A 27,558-nucleotide genomic window follows, 5' to 3' on the forward strand; every position below is an offset into this window, starting at 1 on the left:
CTTTTTAACCTCTTCTGTCTCTGTTAGGTCCTGTTAGTTCCAGTTCACCATTTCAAAAAGGAATCAGGCTCATGAAAGAGGCATAGGTGGGTAGTTTTCAGGCTGGGCATCTCAGGAGGCTGGGTCCACAAGTGAGCTTGGGCTGTGATTCATCTGAAGGTGTGCTTAGGGCTGGGGGATCCCATTTTCTTCCAGTAGAAATGAAGCTATTCTCCTCTGAGCATATATGTTGCAGTCTAAATTTTATCAGAGAGTATTATAATAAGCCTGGTTGATTCTTTTTCTTTTTTTTCTTATGACAGTTTTCAGTAGGTTTAAAAAAAATTTTTATTGGAGTATGGTTGATTACAGTGTAATGCTAGTTTCAAGTGTACAACAAAGTGAATCGGTTGTACATACACATATATCAACTCCCTTCTAGGTTCCTTTCCCATAGAGGTCATTTCAGATTATTGGGCAGGGTTCCCTGTGGTATACAGTAGGTCCTAAATATATGGAATGCTTCACAAATTTGCATGTCATCCTTGGGCAAAGCTTCTCTGTATCATTCCAATTTTAGTATATGTGCTGCTGAAGCAAGTGCAAGTTTGATTGCTTCTTTATATAGAAAGTTATTTGTCTTCCACTTTGCCACATTAGGTAAGGTATAGTAGAAAAAATTTCCACCTAGTGAGATGTGAGGTTTGCATGATTGGACCTCCAATCTGTGGACAGAGACTCAGAACACAGTACTGGGTGGTGGAAAATGTACAGAGTGTGGAAGTCTGGGTTTCCACTTGCTGGCAGATTAGTTTACAACTCTGGGTTCCCTTTCCTTATCTATACAGTAGAAATGATGGTAATTGACATTTCACTGTCATTTTAGGGATATGATACTGTGGAATGGAAAACATACATTCAGAATGATAAAGACATGGCAGTCATAATTACTAATATTATATAAAAGCACTATGGAGTGCTGGATAAAATTCTACATTACTGATAGGAACTACAAATAACACCCTCATCAGTATTAATATTACAGATCCAAAAGCAGGATTGCAACAATTCAGTATACTGCTGTGATGTTTGCTGTGCTCCCATTTTGTGTACTCAAGTCTTCTGCTTCTTAAAAGTCTCTCCTATCACTCTGTGGTCACTCCCTGAACCTACTACTTCTTTCCCCTTCTTGGCTTTCATAGTCAAACCTCTTGAAACAACTGTGTGTAAATGAGATCTCAAACACAGGCTATGGATTACATAAAGACCCCCGTGGACACAGCAGTTTGTGTATTTGTTTTTTATTGGACTCGGAGCGCCTCCAGGCTGGGCAAACTCCCTTATGTCACCCCAGCCAGCCCCCATGTTTCTATTAACTCTCTGATCCCTGAAGATGTCTTCAGCATTTATAACCTCTGGCTGCAGTCCATGGGGTCTCGAAGAGTCGGACATGACTGAGCGACTTCACTTTCATGCATTGGAGAAGGAAATGGCAACCCACTCCAGTGTTCTTGCCTGGAGAATCCCAGGGACAGGGGAACCTGGTGGGCTGCCGTCTATGGGGTCGCACTGAATCGGACACGACTGAAGCGACTTAGCAGCAGCAGCAGCAGTGCTAAAGATAAAAATAGTAATCAGCAGAATCACATACTTACAGACGTCAAATTAAAGAAGGGAAGATTTTCAAGTTAAGATATAATTTATACAATTACGTCATACTTACTAAACATGGCCCCAAACTTGGCCTTCAAAAATAGTGACTTATACACACATGGACTTCCCTGGTGGCTCAGACTGTAAAGAATCTGCCTGCAATGCAGGAGATCTGGGTGGGAAAGACCCTCTGGAAAAGGAAATGGCAATGCACTTAGTATTCTTGCCTGGAAAATCCCAGAGGAGCCTGATGGGCTGTAGTTCACAGAGTCACAAAAAGTTGGACACCACTGAGTGAATGTTTCAGTTTTCAGTTCAGTTTCATACACACATATACAGGGAATTGCTAGCTTGATTTTACTCACTCCTTTTTATTAATAGTAATAGTAATAATTACAAAGGTCCATTGAGCCAAGGCTGTGGTTTTTCCAGTAGTCGTGTATGGATGTGAGACTTGGACTATAAAGAAAGCTGAGCGCTGAAGAATTGATGCTTTTGAACTGTGGTGTCGGAGAAGACTCTTGTGAGTTCCTTGGACTGCAAGGAGATCCAACCAGTCCATCCTGAAGGAAATCAGTCTTGAATATTCATTGGAAGGACTGATGCTTAAGCTCAAACTCCAATTCTTTGGCTACATGATGGGAAGAAGTGACTCATTTGAAAATATCCTGATGCTGGGAAAGACTGAAGGCGAGAGAAGAAGGGGACGACAGAGGATAAGATGGTTGGATGGCATCGCCAACACAATGGACATGAGTTTGGGTAGGCTCTGGGAGCTGGTGATGGACAGGGAGGCTTGGCGTGCTGCAGTTCATGGGGTCGCAAAGAGTCAGACACAACTGAGCGACTGAACTGAACTGAATAGTAATAATTAAAGTTTCTCAGTCATGTCCAACTCTCTGCAACCCCATAGACTGTAGCCCGCCAGGCTTCTCCACCCATGGGTTCTCCAGGAAGCAACACTGGAGCAGCAGCTATTTCAAATGCTTTGGAAAAGCCACGAGCCCAGTAAACTATGAAAATGGAGTGAACAAGTTCAGCTTCCAGGTCCTTGGGTCGGCATCTCACCAGCCAGCAGCAGTGATCATGGTGAGTCACAAATCTACTTAAAGGATGACAACTAGAATTAACAAAAATAGAAAACATCAAAGAAAATGCCATAAAGTAAGGGTAAATATTACCTCATAAAACTTTTTTAAAACTGTGGTAAAATACATATAACATAAAATTTACCATTTTAATCATTTTTAAGTGTACAGTCTGTGGCATTAAGTACATTCACAAAGGTGTGCCACCATTAACCATATTTCATGAAACTTTGGCTTCATGTGTATGTATATGTATGTGTGTGTGCGTGCGCACACACATGTGCATGTGTGCATAATGGCCTGTACTATAAAATGTATTTCTTATTATGGGTCTTGGCTTCTTTTTTTCAAAAGCGTGAAAACTCTACATTAGCTCACTTTTCCCATATGTAAGACAATGGCTATTTCACTAAGACTTCGATGAAACTTGGTTGTTAGAGAAGTATTCTAATCCTAAAGGTGAGGAGATACTTTCAAAGAAAAAGATAAATTGAAACATCTGACACAATGAAAAATTTGAGATGCATATTTGTCTTTATGTGTGTAGGTGTTGCATATTTGTGCACATTAACAAATGTGTGGAAACTGTGTATTCAAACAGGGTAATACACCCAGAGTCAGGGGACAAGGTCAGAAGATGTTACCCTTAGAAACTGAAGGTAAAAAGAATGGACATACACTGGTTTAGACTTACTTTCTTGGTGGCAACTCCAACTGTGGCGCCTGCAGTATTTTTTTTTTTTTTTTTGATGACTATTATGAAAGCTTATTTAACAAAACGTTCAGTAAGAAAATGTACATGAGTCGGTTTTTCTCCTAGTGAAGAGTGGAGAGGGGACGCGGGCTGTTGATTTCTCTGGTGTCGTGGCCGTAGTTCACGCTTCTTCCCCGGCTTCTACTGTGGCGGTGCTCTTTCCTCGCGCTGCCCACCAGTTGCCACCTCCACACAGTCATCTATCACAAGCTTCATCAAGGGCCAAGTCCCCGCAACATTCCTTGGACGTGTCTGCCACCACTGAATTTCGGTGATAACGTCTTGTCCATAAGTTTCTTCAACTTGGGAGGGTGAGCTTTGCTCATGATGTCTACTCAGTGAGTTCAAAGATGCCTCCAAATGGAACTTCAGTCATCCCTTAGGCTGCAGCGGCAGGCCTGGTGTTCTGTGTCTGACAGTGATGGCTGTGCTTCTGATGAGACTTAAGTGTTGCACTAATTGAGTCAAGGAGAGAGTCTCTCAAGTCTGATCAAAGTGGCTAAAATATATCCAGAGGAAAATGCTGATGTGTGGAAAATACTCAGTCACACAACTGTAGTATATGGTATTTAAGGTTATGATGGTTGTTGCATTAAGTCACTCAGTCGTGTCTGACTCTTTGCAACCCTGTGGATTGTAAACTGCCAGGCTCCTCTGTCCATGGAATTCTCCAGGCAAGAATTCTGGAATGGGTTGCCATTTCCTTCTCCAAAGGTTATGATATCAAAACAAAGAAACAAGGAAACAAATATTGCTATTACCATGGAATCTAGGGGGGAAAAAAGTGCAAATGATGATTCCAAGCCTACTGGACACATTGTGGTGAATGGTGTCCGAAGCAGCTCACTGAGAAAGGACAAAAACCTGCCAGAGGCTGGCGGGTGAGCTCGCAGAGCTGGAATGAGTTCAGTTCAGCAGACATCTATGAGTGATGAACAACAATGAGGATGAATGAAGTTCCTGCGTTTGCGAAATTCCTAAGGAGGAGATAAACGACCACACACACTGGTGCTCCTACTCAATGAAGCAGGAACTGTGATGCAGAGCTGTGGATGGCCCTGACGCCCTGGGGAGGGGCTGGGGCAGGTATTCAGAGAAGGCTTCCTGGAGGGGTCAAAGAATCTGAGCTGAGTCGTGGAAACTGTGGAAGACAACCAGCCAGAAGGAAGAGGGGAGTCTCAGAAGGGAAACACACAGAGGTAGAGTGGCTTGATGTGCCTAGGAAACTAGTCAGTTCAGGATCTGGGAGGGAAACCTCAGGCCCCTCCAGGTGGTATTTAGAGGTCAAGGGGTCACTCCCTTGACCCTGACAGCTCATCACCACTAGGCAGCAACAGGAGCTGCTTAGCTCTTAAAGTACTGAGGGGTCCTCCTCAGAGGAGCCTGGGGCAGGGGTGGGGGTGAGAGGCAAGCTTCTCAGGAGACTCCTGAGAAGCCACCACAGCATCCCTGGCACTCGTGCTCCATCCTAGAGTGTGTGGGGCCAACTCTGGCCTGGGGGAGACGGGCCAAGGAAGCCAGGAGAGCCGCAGGGAAGAATGCAGGGCAGCGTCCAGTGGCAGCCACACACAGTCTAGAACTCTGGAGACAGGGGTGTCTAGACAGCAACCTTCCCTTCCCTCTGAGAGACATGGATGTGGGGCTGAGGAGAATGTGCACTTTGCCAGATCTCCAGGAAGTCAAAACTTTCTCAATCTAATAAAAACAACATGCTTCTTAAGTCTAGTCCTCTGCCTGAAACATCCAAATGGGGACGTCTCTCATGGTGCATCCACTTATCTTGCTTTCAATGAGAGTGACAGGCAGGCAGCAATCATAGTGAAAACACAATCTTTTCTGAGGCCTGGAGTGACACATTCGCCTCAGTGCAGACAGGACTATGTAGGTCAACTATCCCAAAAGATATTGCCAAAAATAGTAGGAATTTAAGCTGCCATCACAGGAAGCATCATTGGCTGAGAACAGAGCTACTTTCAAAGGAAAACACAATCCAACTACAGAAGCATTTACTAGGTCTCTACTAGGAACTGGCTCCGGGGTGTTACAAAGTATGCTACACAGAAAAGTTCCTCAGAAACTTGCTCTAGATATGGCTCCTGTTGCCAAAATTCATCTCCCCTGGAGGCCTTCAGGCCTTCTCCCCCTGAGGGCTGGCACCTGTGGACACAACTCTGCCCCACCCTCCCGGCCTCTCAGTTTCCAGAACCAGAGGTTTGGCCCTATTGGTTCTCTTGAGGGAGGGCTGTGGAACATCCTGGGAAATGCAGTCCTCCTCTCTGACTGCTTTTTGGGCCACACATGCTCATGGAATACTTGTAATGAATTGAAACCTTCCATTTTATCACATATTTTTATTATCATGAGGAATTTAAAAACATATTCAAAAGTAGGAAGAAGAGTTTCATGAGCCCCCATGTATCCATCACCAGCTTTCAACAATTTTCAACACACTAGCTTGTCCCATTATTTCTTATGTATTCCTGCTGACCACCTTCCTTTAGACGGTTTGGAATCAAATGCTAGATATACATAATACAGTATCATTCATAAATACCTCAGTGTATATCTCTAAGGGCTTCCCTGATGGTAAAGAATCTGCCTGCAATGTAGGAGACCCAGATTTGGGTAGGGAAGATCCCCTGGAGAAGGGAATGGCTACCCACTCCAGTATTCTTGCCTGGAGAATTCCCTGGACAGAGCCTGGTGGGCTACAGTCCATGGGATTGCAAAGAGTCAGACACAACTGAGCACTAAACAACAACAAATATATCTCTAAAGCAAAACTCTCTTCTTGACGAGCCTTATATCTACAGGCAAGTTGCAAACACTTACATAGCCCACATCTAGTTCACCAATCGGAGAAGGCAATGGCAACCCACTCCAGTACTCTTGCTTGGAAAATCCCATGGATGGAGCAGCCTGGTAGGCTGCAGTCCATGGGGTCGCTAAGAGTCAGACATGACTGAGCGACTTCACTTTCACTTTTCACTTTCATGCATTGGAGAAGGAAATGGCAACCCACTCCAGTGTTCTTGCCTGGAGAATCCCAGGGATGGGGGAGCCCAGTGGGCTGCCGTCTATGGGGTCGCACAGAGTCGGACACGACTGAAGCCAGTTAGCAGCAGCAGCAGTTCACCAATTAAGGTTCTGTTGTATTCTCTTTCTGTCAGTGTGTATGTGTATATTCCACTGAACTATTTGAGAGAAACTTGCAGATGTCTTGATCCCTCATCTCTAAATACGTCAGTTTATATCTTCAAGATCAAAGATATCTTCTTACTGAGCCATAAAACAATTTACAAATAAATCCAATTTGGAAAATTGAACCTTGATTGTAAGATCAGAAGATTCCATATAAAGATTCTAATTATGATCTCTATAGTAAATTTTATTCTGATCAAGGATCTAGTCTTGGATCATACATTACATTTAGCTGCCATGTCTCCTTAGTCTCCTTAAGTTTTGAAAAGTTCCTCAACTTTTCACTGCCTTTTATGGCCGCACTGTGAGGCTTGTGGGATCTTAGTTCCTGGATCAGGGGTTGAACCCTAGCTGTCTGCAGCAAAAGTGCCGAGTCCTAACCAGGGACTGCCAGGGAAGTCCTCAGCCTTCATATTTTTGAAGAGTGACAGTTTTGTAGAATGTCCTCAGTTTGAGTTTATGATTATCCATCATGGTTAGTTTGTGGCTTGACTGAAACATGACATAACCGATATCACGTGACATCAGCAGGGCACCATTACAGGAGAAGCCAACTTTCACCCCTCAGTTAAGATGGGGTCCATCATATTTTTCCACTATTCAGTTCAGTTCAGTCACTCAGTCATGTCCGACTCTTTGCGACCCCATGAACTGCAGCATACCAGGCCTCCCTGTCCATCACCAACTCCTGGAGTTTACCCAAACTCATGTCCATTTAGTCGGTGATACCACCTAACCATCTCATCCTCTGTCGTCCCCATCTCCTCCTGCCCTCAATCCCTCCCGGCATCAGGGTCTTTTCAGATGAGTCAGCCCTTTGCATGAGGTGAACAGAGTATTGGAGTTTCAGCTTCAACATCAGTCCTTCCAATGAACACCCAGGACTGATCTCCTTTAGGATGGACTGGTTGGATCTTCTTGCAGTCCAAGGGACTCTCAAGAGTCTTCTCCAACAACACAGTTCAAAAGCATCAATTCTTCTGCACCTAGCTTTCTTTATAGTTCAAGTCTCACATCCATACATGACCACTGGAAAAACCATAGCCAGGACTAAACGGACCTTTGTTGGCAAAGTAATGTCTCTGCTCTTTAATATGCTGTCTAGGTTGGTCATAATTTTCCTTCCGAAGAGTAAGCGTCTTTTAATTTCATGGCTGCAGTCACCATATGCAGTGATTTTGGAGCCCCCCAAAATAGTCAGTCACTGTTTCCACTGTTTTCCCATCTATTTCCCATGAAGTGATGGGACCGGATGCCATGATCTTAGTTTTCTGAATGTTGAGCTTTAAGCCAACTTTTTCACTCTCCTCTTTCACTTTCATCAAGAGGCTCTTTAGTTCTTCTTTACTTTCTGCCATAAGGGTGGTGTCATCTGCATATCTGAGGTTATTGATATTTCTCCCGGCAATCTTGATTCCAGTTTGTGCTTCTTTCAGCCCAGCGTTTCTCATGATGTACTGTGCATATAAGTTAAATAAGCAGGGTGACAATATACAGCCTTGACATACTCCTTTTCCTATTTGGAACTAGCCTCTTTTCCCATGTCCAGTTCTAACTGTTGCTTCCTGACCTGCATACAGGTTTCTCAAGAGGCAGGTAGATGGTCTGGTATTCCCATCTCTTTCAGAATTTTCCACGGTTTATTGTGATCCACACAGTCAAAGGCTTTGGCATAGTCAATAAAGCAGAAATAGATGCTTTTCTGGAACTCTCTTGCTTTTTCCATGATCCAGCAGATGTTGGCAATTTGATCTCTGGTTCCTCTGCCTTTTCCAAAACCAGCTTGAACATCTGGAAGTTCACGGTTCACGTATTGCTGAAGCCTGGCTTGGAGAATTTTGAGCATTACTTCACTAGCATGTGAGATGAGTGCAATTGTGTGGTAGTTCGAGCATTCTTTGGCATTGGCTTTCTTTGGGATTGGAATGAAAACTGACCTTTTCCAGTCCTGTGGCCACTGCTGAGTTTTCCAAATTTGCTGTCATATTGAGTGGAGCACTTTCACAGCATCATCTTTTAGGATTTGAAATAGCTCAACTGGAATTCCATCACCTCCATTAGCTCTGTTCTTAGTGATGCTTCCTAAGGCCCACTTGACTTCACATACCAGGATGTCTGGCTCTAGGTGAGTGATCACACCATCGTGATTAACTGGAAAAATACCTTTTCCCCCTTTGAAATCAATAACCAATAAGCAACTAAAAAGCTGTGAAATGGCATATACAACTTTTCACTCAACAACTTTTACTGACTGATTTTTAGCATTCACTGATGATTCTTGCCAGAATAAATGCTACCATAGTTGCAACAATGTAATTAAAAAAACATTCCTTCTCCATTCATTAGTCAGCCTTCTACTATAAGGAACAGCTTTCCCCTTTTTTTTCCTCATCTCCGTTACTTTTTTAACTTACATATTTATATTTATTAAGAACTCATGCAATCTTTTATTTCCCGATACATTCTGTTACTGTCATATTCAGTTTGATAGTTCCATCTAATTTGACTAAGTTAGTCCTTACTGCATTTCTACTTTGATGACTTTTTGGTGCCAGAGATTCTCTGTGAACTTAAAATCTTTTACAAGCCCCCCTTTGCCTCCTAATAAAAATCTTGACTCACTACCAAATTCAAACATCCTAAGCGTTTAGAAGATCCTTGGGGTTCTTACCATGCTTACCCCTCCAGACTCCCATGACTTCCACCCACCTTACCAGATTGGTTTCATGCTCTGTCATGTTCAAATATGTCCTCCCTCCCTGCTGGAACATGTGTTGACAGCCCCTCCACTGTGGTCTCTTTGGCCTTGGTCTACTTATCTCCGTATTTGATTCCTTCCCAAGCTGGCTTCAGACCCTCCTGTGTGCTTTACCTGGGCAATCTGTGCACATACCAGGGTAATCCTTACTCCTCTTTATCCCTTGCTATCTGTTCATCTGTCTTATGGTCAGTGCTGCCCTGGGCCATCTCCCCAGCACTTGGCACAGACCTTGAGGTAGAGCAGGGACGTGGTGAGGGCTACCAGGGCCCAGGAGGGAAATCAATTTTCTGAAAGGAAAAGATACATATGGTTGACACTTGTGTAACTTGAAAAATAAGACAGACTTTACCAGAAGTAGAAGCAGAAGGACACCAAAAGACCAAAGTGCTCAGGAATGAAGACACTCCACTCAAAACTTCGTGAACAGCAAATACTCTGAAACTAGAGCTTCTTGCTTTGTTCTGTTCCGTAACAGGACTTAGCATACTCTGGTGACTGCCCGCTGATTGGTCTTTCAGTAAATGGGAGGGTCATAGAGTGTCTGTGTGTCATTGACATTCACATCTAGAGACTACCCTAAGGCCTTCAAAAAAGCCTGTTAAACAATGTGATTTGGAGGTTATGGCATCTAACCCTAGGGCAAGAAGAAAATATATAAGGGGACTGCAAGCTAGCTTGTGAAGGGTCTGCTAGCCAATGAAAGATAATTTGGACTTCACTCTCTGGGGCAACCAAGAAGTCTCGACTCAGAGGGGTATGGTTTTAAAGGAAATGTAAGCTGGCATGGTGAATGGTGGGTAAGCAAAGATCAGCTGTGAGGCTACTAAAACTAGCGGGAGAGAAGTAACAGCAGGCAAAACCACCGAAAGAGGGAAAAGGAAACAGCTTTTGGATAGAATAGGTAGAACTTGTAACTGTTTTAGATGAGAAGTGGTTTTTAAAAATTTTGGTCTTATCTTTCTAAGTAGAAATGACATAAAAATTCACTGTGGTATATTTAACCTCACACCCTAAGGTGAAAATGGGTGCTTCTTTTGAAGTACAGGTTAAGATAATCACACAAGAAAAAAAAAAAAAGCCAGTTTTGATTGTTTGGGAAGGATCACACATTAATGGAAAGTAAGTGACGTCATTTTAATATAAAGCATTCTCCTATCCTTTAATCTCTTTTGTACGGGAATTTATCTGTGTATCAAAATTTCTGCCAGATGCAGACACAGGCAGACAAAATGGAGATCTAACTTGCCAACTTCGGAGGGTTCCCGGGTTTTCAAAGGAGGACCACATCACCGCGCCTAGGGATGACTTCTTGGGCCCCAGCCTGCGAGGTCCCATGTAGAGGTCCCTCAGAAGGGCTCCGCAATGTAGGCAACAGGTTCTTTTGGAAAGTGAACTCCAAAGGTGACTTTCTCCTGAAATATGTATTGACACATGCTTTGAATCTTAGAGGAACTCTGTCTTACGTGATTATCTTAGGGACATTGCCACGAGTAACACTAGTGAAACGTAAAGTTTCTCAGAGAGAGGGTTTGACAACGTATCCCAAAGCAGAAAGTCAGTGCCCAGCACCGGTGTCGATAAGTGATCTTCCCAGTCCTGACGTCGAAGTCCGAGGCGCGCCTTGAGGGTGTCTGGGCCCTCAGAAGGCAAAGCTAAGAGGCGCCGGTGCACGGGTGAGGCTGGACGGGGTACCCTGAGCAGCCTTCAGGCCGCATGCATGTCTGCACAAAGCATGGCCAGGCGCAGCAGGCACGGCGGCAATCAGGCTTAAAACCGGTGAACACACTTCACTTTGTTTCCCCTCCCCTCAGAATGGGTCGGGTAGGTGGCACCAGCTCGGGTTTGCGAAGACGTCCCCAGTCTTCGGCATTTTCTCTGGAAGCGCGGAGAACGTAGCCGGCTGACTGGCAGTGGGCTCCGCCTTCCCCTTCTCTAGAGCGCGCTTTGGGGTCTTTCCTGACCCAACCACCGGACAGCCATACAGTCTCGGGGCGGAGTCTGATCTCAGTGAGAGGGTGAGGAGCCGGGGTCCGGGGCCGAGGGGGACTTGGGTCGCGGCCCTCTGCTGACAGGGGCGGGGGCGGGCTCAGGGCCCTAGGGTGACTGGCGTCGGCGGTCAGGGTCCCTGAGTGAGAGGGGCGGAGTCAGGGACCCCAGCTGACGCGCCTCGTTCAGCTTGAGGCGGGGGGCTGAGCAGACAGCGTGCGCGGGCTGAGGCGGGGGCTACGTGCGCGGGGCGGGCCTGCGTGCGCGCCCCCACCAATCACAGGCGCCACCGGCAGGGGCACGCGCGCCAAGAGGCCTAGCAGAGGGGGCGGACCCAGCGCCGCGCTTGGCCAATCGAGACGCCATGTAGACATGACGTAAGGGCGCCGAGCGCCTGTCGGCGGACCCAGTGGGGAGTAGCGGGCGCGCGAGCGCGAGGGGAGGGACTTCCGGCAGGTCCCGGAAGCGGGAGCTGTGTGTTCTCATGCGAACGGGAAGGAGCGTTGGGGCGCTGGAGTCGCGAGGTTGAGACCCTTTCGGCCTGAAACGGGAAGGAGCCGCTGCTGTCTCGCCGTCAGCCCGCGCCGCTCGGACCACCGCCGCTCGTCCGGGCCGGCCGCGCCCCTGCTCCCGCCCCTCCCTCACAGCCCGTCCGCGTGTGGCGCGGTCGCCGGGCACCGGGGCTGCGGCGGTCGGCGGCCGGGCGGCGGCGGCGGCGGCGGCGGCGCTGACAGGTGAGCGCGGCGGCGGGCGGGCCGCTCTTCCCCGCTCACGCTCCCGCCGCGCCACGCTCGGCCGCCGCCTCGGACCCGAGCCGCGCCCGCCTGTCACGGGCCGCCATCTTCCCGGAGGACGCGGCCGGGCAGGGCCGGGCTGGCGCAGCCGGGCCGGGGCGCGGGCCGAGGGGCCTGGGTGCGCGCCGGGGCCGGGTCGGTGCGGCGGGCAGGGCTGGGTCCGGGCAGGGCCGTGCTGAGGTCTTGAGAGCCGGGGCAGGGTCCGGGCAGCGCAGCCGTCCAGCCCGCACTGCGGCGGCCTCGCCCTGCCCTCCGCCCGGGCCCGGGATCGCGGGCGGGGAGGGCTCGGGTCCCTCGGACCAGGAAGTGGAATCCTGTTGCTTTGGGTGTACTTGGGACGCGCCCACTCTCCTCTGAGAGGCTTGAGCACACGCACAGTCTGGAAGAAATGGGAAAAAATTCTAAAGATGCCCTGTGCTCGAGGAAGGGGTAGGTCGGGAGTCTCTCACCACCTGCTTCTCAGCCGTGTCCAATCAGAACGTAAAACTTAAGACTTGTTCAGACTTCACTGTAATTTTGTATTGCAGCTTTCCGTGCAGGTCATCTTGTTTTCCCCCCTCATTTCTACGTAAAATGGTCTTTAATTTAAGCTGAGTTGAAACTTGAGATGATTTCCTGTAGGGTAGCTATCCTGTGCGTTCGAGACCCTCTGCTTGGCTGCGCTGTAACTTGCCCTAAATGCTAAGTGGAAGCTTAAAGTTTTGGAGAACTGAAGGAACGCGAAGATTTCCCTGAACTGTGCAGGGAAATGAGTTTCTGTCAGGGTTTTTAAAATAGATAATACCAACGTGAAGACGAATGTTATAAGCATTCAAGTTATTTCTCCCTTTTAAAGTTTTTCTTGTGATAATTATCTGGTCTCTTATTTTGTGTTAAGTATATAAAAATGCTTTTGAAATAGGCTTTGAGTTGTAGTTTGCAAAGACCACAGTGGGAAAGAGTGATGTTCATTTCTGTGGAGGTCAGTATGTGCAGTGTGCAATTTGCATACTTTCCCACCTACCTGGCTCCTTCTAATTTACCGTCGGGGTAGTTTACAGAAATTGAAATGGTTGTGGCTTGTCAGTCTTTCTCTGTATTTAATATTCTGCAAGGCAGTTTTGTAATCAGGCTATATGAAACCGCTTGATAGAACTTTGCTTGAGTTGCTACGGTGGAATACTTTCTCAAAGACATCAGATTAGCAAGTTTATCTATAAACCATACATTTGATTTGTGTACTTCGGTTCGAAACTTACACTTAGAAATAAATTTCATCCTGTATTTTGAAAAGTTGATATGAGTTTACTTTTTAAGGTGAAAAAAATGGGCGTGTGAAGAGAGGTAGACATGGTTTCTTATTGATTAGAAATTACCCTCTGGGTGCTTCACTTTCTTATCTGAAAGAGGGATAGTAATAACAGCTTCATAGGGCTATTTGTAACATGTTGATGTTGGTTGTTTTTAATATTTTGTTGTATTGTTAAGTTCTTACTTAGAATTTGGAAATGGTGTTTATTACTATTGTCAGTATTTTTCTGGTGACTGTCAATTTTATTAACACAATTTTTTGTTTTTTAGTTTATCACATGCATTTGGGCAGAGAAAGCAAGTTCTGAGGACAGGATGTTTATTTGGAGAAAGGAGTTATACTATATTTGAGTAATAGCCAGGGAGAATGGATGATAATTTGAGTACAGAAATTTCTTGGCATTCATTTTTATGTGTGTTGTTGAAGAATAGCTGGAATTAAATGGCAGCACCTTTAGGGAAAATTTTGATTTTATTTAATGTTCCTAGGGATTGTACTTCTAAAAAATTGAGGTTTGGATAATTTATTCATACTAATATGGTTTTCACAGATAAGCACAACTTTTCATAAATGCATGTTTAAAATCTGTGGAAAGAAGTGTTATCACTGGTTTTTAATGAAGCAGCCTTCATATATTGTAAAGTAATTCTAAAATACATAGTGAAGTGCAAGATGGGAACATCATATTTTTAATGGTAATAACGATAACGCCTTAAAGTAGCCCCACTACTCTACATAGATTTCAACAATCTTACAGGTTTTTACAGTGATAGAGCTGCAGTTGATGTTACCCACCAAGAAGTGGCCGACAAACTCCTTTCACCGTTATTTCAGAGTGTCCTGCTGGAGTTAATACTTCCTATAGTGAAAACTAGGATTATAATCTAGGTCTTCTAATTTAAATAACTTGTGTTATCTTTATGATGGTTCCTTGAGGTTGCAAAAAGCTCTGTATATATATTTAAATCTCATTTGTTTTCATCATAACGTGTCAGGCACAAGTTTCAAATTGGGTTTCATGCTTGTTCTCTGTTGCAGAGTTCTCTCATATTTAAGGATTTTTTTTCAGATTGGTAAATGCAAGAAAATTACATAGATTGTGATTCCTCCTATGAGACCATTGATTCAACTTTTCTAATGAAGAGAAGAAAGTAAGCAGTAAAGTTGTGTTTATTAAAAGTAATTGTTAAACAGACACTGATGCAGGGTTGTGTCACTTACGCTGTTTTTGTAAAACTTTATTCCTGTAAAGAGTTCTCCTTTTTCTGTAAGAGCTAATTTTAGAGCACAGTAAAGGAGGCACAGCCTTCTGAGAGGGTTAGACTCCCCAGACCAGATTTTAATTTAGTTCAGTTTGAGCCTTTTGCTCCTAATTGTTGCACTTGTGATATGTTTGAAGCTACTCTACTCCTGCAGTTATCTTGATTACACAATGAATTTTTTAATTAGAATGTGGAATTGTGGATAACCATTAGGTTCTCTTTCTAAAAGGGGGAGAATAATTCCAACATGGAAGTGTTTTTTTCTTCATGTTCTAACACTTATTTTTCCCACGTGTAAATGTCTTCCTTATGATCAGGCAAAATGATTGACTCAGCTTGTTTCTCCTTCCTTCTCACTCCTCACCCACAGAGCCCCATACCTTTTGTCACTTCAGTGCCTTTGTAAACTCTTTGGCTGTGTTTTCTAGTGAGGCTGTCGTGGCGCCTTTGTACTCAAGAAGGGTTGCAAGTGAGTGGTGCCTGTTATGCCTTCTGTCATGGTCTGGTTCCCTCTTCAGTGTCATCCCTGCTTCCCTGCTGTAGCGAGACCTGGGCCGCAGAGTGCATTCTGTAACATGGAGAGCACTTCCTACTTAAATTCAGTCAAGTCTTCACTGAAAATGTTCTTTATGATATATGACATCCAAAGTTTTGGCTCAAAAACTGGTAAATTAGGGTGGTATTTATTTGTGGGATAAAAATAAAATGCTTGTTTTCATTTGCACACACCATTTTTGTCACGCTGTAGCCAGAGATTGCTTTAAAGGTATATCCTGAAGCTTTGAAGGCCTTTTTGAAAACTCCTTAGTGACTGCCCCCCACTTAGCTAAGATGTACCCAGGGGCCTTGCCACCTCTGCTGTCTCCTTGCTGGCTGGACCACCCTTTGCTGGCCTGTGCTGACCACAGCCTTTCCCCCAAACCTTGGTGTTGTCTTTGCTGTCTGTAGTTTCCTTGCCTGACGTTGAAGGCCTTTTTTTTTTTTTTTTTTTTAACTTCGCTCCTTAACCCATTTTTATAAAGGTATTTCAGGAATCCTTGCCTTAATTTTTAAGGTTGTGCTGAGCACTTTTGTGTTTCTGTAGCACTGCAAGGCATTGCACTGATTAATTAACATAAGCTCCTTGTGGGCGAGATCCTTTTATGTCCCTAACCTCTGCCCAGCCCAGGACCACATACACTACAGATGTTGTAAACTTTGTTTTACTGGAGGGATAAAACACTTTCTACTTCAGTTTTAGAATTTTTTGCATGCTTTCATGAACAAACAGGAAAATCTACTCGAAAAGAATTCAATAGAAAATGCATAAAAGATCATACTTAACAAAATGTTAACAGACTTGATAGCTATATGCAATGCATACAGTATTGTAGGTGGAATGATTTAACTAGGTGATCTCTTGAGAATATTCTTTCTCAGTCTTTAAAAATGTGCACCTTTTGAGAACAAATTTCTTTCTTTATTTTTCTTTAAATTATATCAGCCAAAAACAAAGCAGTTACAATAAGGAAAATATATTTTTAAACCTGAGTGGATTTTTCCATTTTTTATTCTCTATTGAGAATCATTGCTCTAGGACCTGATGCAAAGCAGGACTGCTGAGAGGAAAGGCTTCATTCATTCCTTCTTTGATCAACCAGACATTAGCAGTACAAAGATGAATGATACTGGAGCTTTTCTCTAAGGCTTGTGGTCTAGAAGGAAGTAATACTGTGAATTGTTTTACTTGAAGTGAAATAGACCTGCATTTGGACTCTTGAAGCTTTTGTACCTGAATCTTGTTGAGGATTCTGCACCGCACATTTCCTTGAGCAGCCCCATCAGGACAGTCAAGTGTATTTTGCATGGAGGGTGGCAAATACCCTTCATCCCCCTTTCCTGCTTTATTTTTGTTTGTATCACTTAGTACCTCGTTATAATATGCCTTGTAATTTCTGTATTCCATGTACCTTATGTCTTCTTGTACTTGAATGTAAACTCTGCAGTCGAAGGTTTGTGTCTCTTCTGTTCATTGCTGTGAACCCAGACCTTAGAACATGGTGTTCACTAAATAATTGATGAGTAAATACCACGGTTGTACTGGTGAACAAAAAGGGATAAGCAGTCCTCACTGTGAGGCAGAGAGACAGTCAGTCATGTTGTGCCAGGAGGTCATCATGTTGCTTCGAACGATGAAGGGGGGGAGGGGCCTTCCGGGCAGAGCATAAGGGTGCAGAGGCTGAGCTCAGAACTCCTTTGGAGAGGCTGCCCCCACCCCCACGCAGCCGGAGGTGAGTGAGGCAGCAGGGGGTCCTGGGTGTCTGGAGCTCCTGGCGTGGGTGAGAACTGTGCTCTCTCTCCTAAGAACAGTGGGGCACAGTCGGGGGCTTTAAACTGGAGAATTGTGTGGTCAGGATTGCCTCTTTTAAGTGGTCCTTCTGCTTTACTGAGAGTTGTGTCCACAAGGAGGGATGGCTGCACATAGACTGGTATTACTTAGCCCTAGGGTGGCAAGCCCTCTTGCTTTCACTTGTGTTTATCATAGTGGAACAGTCCAAGCCCTGGTCTAAATGAAGGATATGTTGCTTAGAATCCCTTTCACTTGTGTTGCAGATAATCGTGTGTGTGTAAAAGATACTTTAAAAATATGCCTTAAGTCTGCTAGCATTTCTCACTTGTTTAAAGTATATTTGTTATTTCAGCTTTTATTAAGGCAGACTAATTAACAGATTCCTTTTTTAGAAACATCTCTGAAAAACGAGAACATTTTGTTTTCGGATTTCAAAAAGCTTTGTTTTATTGTCAGGCTTGAAAATGCAGTGATTAAAAGCATAGTGACCAATTGGATATAGATTTACAAGTTGCTTTAGTAGTGGTTATTTCTTTCTTAGTATATTAAACATTACCTTTTCAAATATTTTTTTAAATGATCAAGCCCTTTAAAACCTCTTCTCTAAGTACTTTATAGTTTCTGAACATTTTTATTTATTTGTTGATTGCATATGCGTCTGTATTTTGTTGTTGAGATTTTACCATCTGTATAATGTCTTGCGATGTACAGTTGACCCTTGGACAACACAGGGGTTGGGCACCAGTCCTCTGTGCAGTTGAAAATCGGAGTAGAACTTTCCGGTTGGTTCTCTGTATCTGTGGTTCCACTTCTGTGGACTCAACCAACCTTGGGTCATGCAGTACTGTAGTGTACATTTATTGAAAAAAAAGTCCATGTAAAAGTGGATCTGAATAGTTCAAGCCTGTGTTGTGAAGGGTCACCTTTGTGTATGTGTGTGTTTGTGTGTGTGTATGTTATAAACAGTGCAGGTAGCATGTACTGTAATCCATTGCAGGCTAGCTTCTCACAGCTCCCATGGTCAGGGAATGCCAGCAACCTTTAAAAGCAGACTTGAAGTCCTTGTGAAGAGAGTTGCTTTTTAAACATCTGGACAAGGCAAAAGCATTGTATTTTTGCTTGTACTTTTTAGAAGGTGAAAAGATTTAAGCAGCTGATTGTCATTTAGTGCAGAAGCTCAGTGTGGAAACTCTGGGGTAAACTTTCCCTGGTACTGTTGTAAGGTCCTTATTTCATTTGAGTTCATATCTGTATCTCCAGTGATACTTCCTGTCAGACTAGAATGCTATTTCCAGTTTCCCTTCATAGGTCACTTGGAGTACCGACTGTTGCACAAATGAGTAACTATGAATCAGCAATATTTGCTTCTTCACACCTTAAACATCTAGGGAGGGGAAGGGCAGTCAGTGAAGACGGAAAGATGCGGTAAGTGAAGCAGCTCCTAGTTCTTGCTCCCTGTGCGTGTGGCCCTTAGTTTTTCATTGCTCTTCCCATTTCCTTGTATACGTTGATGAGTTTTCCTACATTCTGCTGGAATCATTATCTTTCAGGCCTCAGTGCAGGAGAGTTAACCTAATCATGTAAGGACCAGAAGCAGAAAATAGGATCATCAAATAAAACTACAGAAGCATTCAGGCACACAGAATTTGAAAGCCTGTGACCTGGAGAAACTTCCAGTTAAGAGTGAGATGTTTCCCTGCAAAAGAGTGCATTGGGATCCTAAATGACATAACTTTATTTTTTTAGATTAATTTTTATTGGAGTATGGTTGCTTTACAGGGCTTCCTCTGTGGCTCAGCTGGTAAAGAATCTGCCTACAATGCGGGAGACCTGGGTTTGCTTCCTGATTGGGAAGATCCCCTGGAGAAGGGAAAAGGTACCCATTCCAGCTGGCCTGGACGATTCCATGGACTCTACAGTGTTGTACAGTCTGTGGACAATGGACTATGCAGTGTTGTTCAGTTGTCCAATGTCCAACTGTACAATGTTGTGCTAGTTTCTACTGTATAGTCAAATGAGTCAGCCATATGTATACAGATATCTCCTCCCTTTTGGACTTCCTTACCCTGAATGACCATAACGTTTGGTATTTTCTGTCATGGACACTCTTAGCATACTGTTCCTTTGATGTTTAGAATGTCAAGAGTATGGTTTTTTATTGTGGAGGTTTTTAATCTTTTAACCTGAAGTGTTTCATGAAATCACAAGATAAAAACGCTATAGGTCAAGTGTTTTCCCCAAGTCACTGTATGGCCACAAATCACATTATAGTGATGCCCCCTTGTCTGTGGGGAACACTTTCAAAGACCCCTGGTGGATACCTAAAGCTGTGATTTAATGCCATAACCCATATATATACTATTTTTTCCTATAAGTACATACCTAGGGTAAAGTTTAATTTACAGATGAGGCACAGTAAGAGATTAATAATAATTAATAAAAATATGACAATTATAACCATATACCAAAGTAAAATTATGTGATCTCAAAATGCTTTATACAAATTTAATCCCTTTTCCATCTTTGCTAGTCATTTTTCAAGCACTATGGCTATAACTTTTGCACTTTGAGGTACAACAGAAAAACTAGCACAAATTTCTTTTTCCTTCACAGTTCCACAGTGTTCATACTGTAGATATTAACCTCAGCATACAATGTTTTTTTCCTTTACTAAGTCAGAAACTTTTAGCTTTTCACTTAAAGCACTTTACAGCTTCTCTTTGGCATATCTCAATTGCCAGCATCATGACTCTTGCACTTTGGTTGTTGTTCAGTTGCTTAGTTGTATCTGACTCTTTGTGACCCCATGGATTGCATGCCAGGCTTCCCTGTCCTTCATCATTTCTCACAAGCTCTTCAGACTCATGTGCATTGAGTCGATGATGCCACGCAGCCATTGCCCTTTGGGGCAGTTATTAAATAAGAGTCCCTTGAACTCCAGCGCTGTCACACTGTGATAGTTGATCTGATGACCAGCTGGCAGCAGAGTGACTAACAGGCGGGGTACGCTGCACATAGGTATGAGTCACGTCCGGGCGGGTCAGTGCAGGATCAGGTACCATGCAAGATCAGGTCGTGCTCTGCAGACGTGCACCATTGAAAACTTATGCATTGTTTTCCTGGGATTTTCCATTCGATGTTTCTGGACCGCAGTTGACCCTGGGTAACCAAAAGCGTGGAACGCAAACTATGGATTGGGAGAGACTCCTGAGCTAGCTAGCCAGTTTACAGTTTGGGGTGGAGTGTGGTTAGGCTTATTGATAACTGGTAAAGAATAAGTATTGCTATTCAGTCGCTATGTCGTGTCTGGCTCTTTGTGACCCCACGGACTGTAGCACGCCAGGCTTCCCTGTCCTCCGCTGCCCCCCAGAGTTTGTTCAAGTTCATGTCCATTGAGTCGGTGATGCATCTTGTCCTCTGCCACTCCCCTTTTCTTGCCTTTAGTCTCTCCCAGCATCAGGATTTTTTGCAGTGAGTTGGCTCTTCAGATCAGGTGGTCACAGTATTGGAGCTTCAGCATCAGTCCTTCCAATGCATATTCAGGGTTGATTTCCTTTAGGATTGTTTGGTTTGATTTCCTTGCAGTCCCAGGGACCCTTAAGAGTCTTTCGTCTTCAGCACAACAATTTGAAAACATCAGTTCTTTGGCGCTCAGCCTTCTTTATGGTCTAATTCTCATATCTGTACATGACTACTGGAAAAACCATATCTTTGACTCTGTGAACCTTTGTGGGCAAAGTGATGTCTCTGGTTTTTAATATGCTGTCTAGGTTTGTCATAGCTTTCCTTCCAAGGAGCAAGTATCTGTAGCAAATGTTTAATAATTACCAATACGCATAAAGCAGCCTTAATTCAGTTACATGGAGTAGTTTGTTTTTTATTAATGCCATTGTTACCTGCCTATAATTACAAGACTGAGGGGGAGCTTTAATCCTTTTTAACTATTCATGTAATGTTTGGTGTGGATGAAATAACACTTTGAAGTAAGTCATTTTCTGAGATTGTGCGTTTCGGTCTACATTATTTTATTAACTGAGATTTGATAATAGCTTCTGAAAACAACTTCCAAAAGAAAAAAGTATAATATTGTGGTTATTTTCTTAGGATGTTAGAGCTCTAAAGATTCAGAGACAGAAGCCCACAGAAGTAAAATTAATTGGAAGTACAGATGATTGGCTAGTGGCAGAGTGAGGGCTGTGACTCTGGTCTCTCTAAGCTATGTTCTCCTTGGCACTAGTATAGAACTCAGTGGGATACTTTTCAGTTTATACTCGAACAGAGGAATTTTAAAAGAAAAATTGGTAAAAGTGTTAATTTTACGTACCCTATAGAATTTTTAGTTAACATTAAAAAAAAAATGCATTTGTTGGCTGTGCCAAGTGTTAATTGTGGCACGTGGGATCTTTCAGTTGTAGCATGTGAGCTCTTAGTTGTGGGATCTAGTTCCCTGACCAGGGATTGAACCTGGACTCCCTGCATTGGGAGCGCAGGGTCTTAGCACTGGACCACCAAGGAAGCCCCAGTCAATATTTTATTGTTTTGTTTTTAAAGCATATTTGTAAAGCAGCCATTGAACTGTGCTTTTTAAAACATTGAATTAATGTGCATATTCCAGGAAAATAAAGGGTTTTCTTTGTCATTTTAGATAGTTTAACCTATTAGCTTTAATCCATTTAAAATCCTTCCTGTTAGCAATGCGCTAACAAGTCTTCTAGTTAGCAATGCGCTAACCAGTCTTCTAGTTTGTATTGTATATTCAGACTCATCTTTGAGAACTAGCCTAAGTGAAATTCATTTAAATTCCGTGGTCTCCTTCCTGAAGCGTTCAGACCTTAACATCCATGCCTGGTGCAGTCCTTGGCCTTCAGGCTTTGGAACCAGTGTCCATCTGTTTACACCCACCGCCTGTCTGTTTCTGTGCAAACAGGGATCTGCCCTGAGCTCTGAGCACTACTCCGGCCTTCAGTCTGGCTCCTCCGCAGCCATCTTTGCTAAAATATGTGCCTTTGCAGCCTGCAGTGTTCTGGACTGGAGGCCTGAGTGCAGCCAGCTGGGCCCTCTTCCACAGAGGACCAGGCTATGACTTGGACCCAGAGCCCTGGCTCTTCCCCCCATTTGTTCTTTGGAGCACCTGCCTTGCCCCTTGGGAAACTGAGGCCTGGAGACAGGTGCCTTATACCACACAATGGGAGAAGAGCAGAAAATGGGGTTTGCCTGACTTCTCCTTCCACATCCACTGCAAATAGTGCTCAAAGCATGGGTGTCTTGCATAAAGGTGTCTTAGGTCTAGTAACCTGGTAGATTTGAGAGCTGTAAACACAGCATAGCTAAGCATCAGAAATGCTGGCTTTAACTAGAAAGTTTTAATGATAGTTTTATAGTGATGATTGTTGAGATCGTGGGAGCCCACAAGACAAAACTGAGAGAAGGTTATTTACCTTGCTGAGCAGTAATTCAGAATTATTGGAGCTGATTCTGGTTCTCCTAGTTGCTTGGAACTTTTATTGTGATGTTACTTACTTTGTCGTCTGTTAGAGTATTATCCTAAGTGGGCTAGGACTTGTGATCCTGTTGGAATATCAGATTGAAAGATTATCCAAAGTATTATATTTTTAAAAATTCATAACTGTGGAATGTAAATTTTTTTTCTCAAACATGGTATCACTTTTTCAAGGAGAGCTGCCTGTTAGGGGGTATTTGACGTATTTTAATATTAACCGATTTGTTGTCCTTTTGACTGACATGAGAGTGTGTTCAGTTGTAACACCTCATCTCTGAGGCTGGTAGTTAGAGTGTGCTTGGACTCTGTGACTGTTACTTTCTGAGTAGTGTTGCACAGGTTCTCCCGCTGTCCTGTCTGGAAGTGAAACCTTCCATAAGCCAAAATAAGAAGCAATTATCTTAGGATGCATCTTGTTCAGAGAAGCACAGAATAGGTGGAGACACTGCTCACAGCCAGTTGTTGGCCGGATGCTGAGTCTCATGTCCCGAGGAAGGAGCTTGGAGGGGTTGCTCACTGCTCAAGTGAGCGCTGCTTCTATAGCTTTGCTGTAAAACAGACACAGAAAGCTGGTTTTGATTTTCACAAAGGCAGAAATTGTCTTCAGATCTCTTGGTTAGCAAAAACAGGACTAATATAGGCCCTTTGTACAAGTGAACTTTGGCAAAGTGGGAGACTTCTGTGGTTCATAGCTCCCTGGGGCCAGTGCCTGACTCACTGCCACTTGTTTGAGCACGTGCCCTGTGCTGATGTGCCCTAAAGGCGCTCGGGAGGTAAAATCAGCCCTGCGGAGTGGAGTCCCCGCTGCTCCATCCTCCTCCCATGCCCTGCTGGGCGGCGCAGGTGGACTTGCATGCAGAGAATCCGCAGGCTCCTGGGTTGGTGGTTAATGTTTCCGGTCTCCATCCATTTCTTCCAGTGCAAGGACTCATGACTTTCAGCGTATTTTCAAAAGGATCTTTTACTTCTACTTTTAATACTAATAGTAGATCTTGTGTGTTTACCACCTAGGAACTTCTTCTGTGAGTTGTTATTTTGAGAATTAAATGGACTTTTTTACTATCACTATCATTTTGCATTTAACTCTTCCTATGTTCAGACCCCAAGTGCATACTTACATGTATGCATACACAAACACACAAATATACACACAGAAATGTAACAACAGAATGAGAAAGACGAGAAATTTGTTCAAGAAAATTGGAGATACCAATTTCATGCAAGGATGGGCACAATAAACGACAGAAACTGTAAGGACCTAAGAGAAGGAGAGGAGGTTAAAAAGAGGTGGCAAGAATACAGGGAAAAACTATACAAAGAAAGGTGTCAATGACCTGGATAACCACACTGATGTGGTCACTCACCTAGAACCAGACATCCTAGAGCGTGAAGTCAAGTGGGCCTTAAGAAGTATTACTATGAACAAAGCTAGTGGAGGTGATGGAATTCCAGCTGAGGTATTTAAAATTCTAAAAGATAATGCTGTTAAAGTGTTGCACTCAATATGTCAGCAAATTGGGGAAACTCAGCCATGGCCACAGGACTAGAAAAGGTCAGTTTTCATTCCAGTCCCAAAGGAGGACAACGCCAAAGAATATTCAGACTACCACACAGTTGTACTCATTTCAAATGCTAGTACGGTTATGCTCAAAATCCTTCAAGCTAGGCTTTAGAGAACTTCCAGATGTACAAATGGGTTTAGAAAAGGCAGAGGAACCAGAGATCAAGTTGCCTACATCTGTTGGATCATAGATAAAGCAAGGGAATTCCAGAAAAAAATCTCCTTTTGCTTCATTGACTACAGTAAGGCCTTTGACTGTGTAGATCACAACAAACTGTGGAAAATTCTTAAAAAGATGGGAGTACCAGACCACCTTACCTGTCTCCTGAGAAGCCTATATGCGGGTCAAGAAGCAACAAGTAAAACTGGACATGGAACAATGGACTAGTTCAAAATTCGGAAAGGAGTATGACAAGGCTGAATATTGTCACCCTGTTCATTTAACTTAAATGCAGAGAACATCATGTGAAATGCCAGGCTGGATGGTCACAGGGTAGATGATACCACTCTAATGGCAGAAAGTGCAGAGGAACTAAAGAGCCTCTTGATGAAGATGAGAGTAGTAAAAAAGCTGGCTTAAAATTCAACATACAAAAAACTAGGGTGATGACTTTTATTTTTTTGGGCTCCAAAATCACTGCTGATGGTGACTACAGCCATGAAATTAAAAGACCCTTACTCCTTGGAAGGAAAGTTATGACCAACCTAGACAGCATATTGAAAAGCAGAGACGTTATTTTGCCAACAAAGGTCCATCTAGTCAAAGCTATGGTTTTCCCAGTAGTCATGTATGGATGTGAGAGTTGGACTGTAAAGAAAGCTGAGTGCTGAATAATTGATGCTTTTGAACTGTGGTGTTGGAGAAGACTCTTGAGAGTCCCTTGGACTGCAAGGAGATTCAACCAGTCCACCCTAAAGGAGATTAGTCCTGGGTGTTCATTGGAAGGACTGATGTTGAAGCTGAAACTCCGCCACCTGATGCGTAGAGCTTACTGATTTGAAAAAACTCTGATGCTGGGAAAGATTGAAGGCAGGAGGAGAAGGGGACGACAGAGGGTGAGATGGTTGGATGGCATCACCGACTCAATGGACATGAGTTTGAATAAACTCTGGGAGTTGGTGATGGACAGGGAGGCCTGGTGTGCTGTGGTTCATGGGCTCACAAAGAGTTGGACACAACTGAGCAACTGAACTGAACTGAAGGTGATGGCATCCATTCTCATCACTTCATCACAGCAAAAAAATGGGGAAAGAGTGGAAGCAGTGACAGATTTTCTTTTCTTGGGCTCCAGAATCGCCACAGTGACTGCGGCCATAAAATTAAAAGACACTTGCTTCTTGGAAGAAAAACTATGAAAACCTAGACAGGAAATTAAAAAGCAAAGACATCACTTTTGCCCACAAAGGTCTGTATAGTCAAAGCTGTAGTTTTTCTAGTAGTCTTGTATGGATGTGAGAGTTGGACCATAAAGAAGGGTGAGTGCTTTTGAATTACGGTGCTGGAGAATGCTCTTGAAAGTCCCTTGAACTGCAAGGAGATGAAACCAGTCAATCTTAAAGGAAATCAGTCCTGAATATTCACTGGAAGGACTGAAGCTGAAGGTCCAGTACTTTGGCCACCTGATGCAGAGAGCTGACTCATTGGACAAGACCCTGAAGCTTGGAAAGATTGAGGGCAGGAGGAGAAGGCGGTGACAGAGAATGACATGATTGGATGGCATCACTGACTCAGTGGACATGAATGTGAGCAAACTGTGGGAGATGGTGAAGGACAGGGAAGCCTGGCCTGCTGCAGTCCATGGGGTTGCAGGGAGTTAGACACGACTTAGTGACTGAACAACAACACACACACCCATTCACAAAGCCTAGAGAGTATCTAAAAATTAAAGTGAACTCACAATAGTTTTACCATTGTCTGAGAAGGTTGTGTTTTCCCACATTAACACATCATCTGGAATATGCAGTAACAGAAGCTTTCACTTGGAATCATCTTAGTTTTTGCACTTTATGTTTTAACTACAAGGAGTTTCCTCCCACATGTTTAGTGGGTGAAAATGAAAATGATTAAGCATATTTTCCTGGATTCTACTCTGCTGGGTATTGTATCAGGAGAGCAGGAGTCAAGAAGGGAGACATTTGCCTGCCCTCCTGTAATGGAGAGGTGGCTGCCTTGCTGTGTTGTAGAGGGTTTGCAACTCAGGCTTTGTGCAGAGGATAGGGGTAACAGTCCAGCTGGCCTACCTGGTTGGTTCCAGGTATCACAGTGCCTGGCGTGGCAGGTGCACGCTGAGGGTGAGAGATCGACTCCTTCGGGAGCATCATTCTGCACAAGGATTGGTGGGACTGGGGGAAACCTAGGAGGTTAGAGTTGTGGTTCCATTCAGAGATGATAGTTATTGGAACAGTTTAGTGACAGTGGAGGTGAGGAAGGATAAGCTTATATGAGAGAGAGATTAAAAATTTACTTGCAGGTTTCTGGTTAGAGCAGTGGGGTAGATGAGGTAGTGTATTTCCTTGAGACTGGGGGAGTGTCAGTTTTTATTTGTTTTATATGAGCATTGATTTTTTAAACAGTTGATTTAAAAAATGAGGAATCCATAAGTCAAAAAATGTTCCCCAGATATTTGCTTAGATGCACTGAAATTTAACGTGTGGTAACTGAAATGTGGAGAAGCTGAGGGCAGAATGCCCGACGAGGGGAAGGCTCCAGGTGACGCTCTCCTGTGAAAGCAGCTGCCTGTGGGTAGCAGAGTGTGGGGCTGGTGCACTGCTCCCTACCTTAGCTCTGTCCTCGTCCTCCTCCGGGCTGGGTTGTTTGCTTACAGAAGCCAGTTCAGTTTGTCCCATAGTTTGTGCAAAGCAGTTGTGCTCATTAGTGCAAGTGTATGATTTAACTGTAGAAACTGCAGAGAAAAACTCATTTTTACTAAGTCTCTTAAAGTTGACTTAGATGCAGGTTGTATGTTTTTGGGTTCTTTGCCTTGACTTTCGAGATCTAGTTTTTGAGAAAGAGTTAGTTGTGTAAGATTATAGTTGTTGTGGAATATTTCCCTTTCACTGAAGTGTACAGTCTTTTTTTTTTTTTTAATTACTAAATTTATATATGATTCCAGAACTTGGAATAGTCGTGCCGCCTCTAGTTCGGTTCTTCGGTGCCCTCCGGGATTGTCAGCGCGTCCCAGTTTGAGCAGCACAGGGTTGGAGGAGCTCCGAAGTACATGCAGCTCTTTAGAGTGCTGAGTTCTGAGCTGCTTACCCTACCTCAATCTTCCTCTTGTATTGAAAGAGTATTATGTTTTTTTCAACTGAAAAACTGCAGTTATGCGATTATAAATTAGAAAGCACAATAGAATGTGATAGACAGTCCTTGGAGAAAAGCAAGATTCATTAGAAGGATGA

General features: G+C 43.7%; 1 protein-coding gene and 1 pseudogene across 5 annotated transcripts in view; one reads left to right on the forward strand and one right to left on the reverse strand.

Moving 5' to 3' along the window:
• Nucleotides 1-487: 487 nt before the first annotated feature.
• On the reverse strand, nucleotides 488-579 carry LOC138417976 (U6 spliceosomal RNA; annotated as a pseudogene).
• Nucleotides 580-11,421: 10,842 nt separating this feature from the next.
• The window catches only part of LARP4B (La ribonucleoprotein 4B), an 85,323-nt gene continuing 69,186 nt past the window's right edge, over nucleotides 11,422-27,558 (forward strand). For 2 of the 5 annotated variants that reach the window (XM_069547934.1, XM_069547939.1), the window contains exon 1: nucleotides 11,862-12,156. Coding sequence is in view for 1 of the 5 variants with exons in the window: in XM_069547935.1 (XP_069404036.1) it covers nucleotides 18,918-18,974 (57 nt within the window). In the remaining 4 variants the exon portion in view is untranslated. Of the gene's footprint in view, nucleotides 11,452-11,825; nucleotides 12,157-18,883; nucleotides 18,975-27,558 lie in introns of those variants that run through there. The other 3 variants (XM_069547937.1, XM_069547936.1, XM_069547935.1) reach the window with 3 other exon arrangements.

Source organism: Ovis canadensis, chromosome 13 (genome assembly GCF_042477335.2).
Source record: "Ovis canadensis isolate MfBH-ARS-UI-01 breed Bighorn chromosome 13, ARS-UI_OviCan_v2, whole genome shotgun sequence".
Classification (NCBI taxonomy): domain Eukaryota; kingdom Metazoa; phylum Chordata; class Mammalia; order Artiodactyla; family Bovidae; genus Ovis; species Ovis canadensis.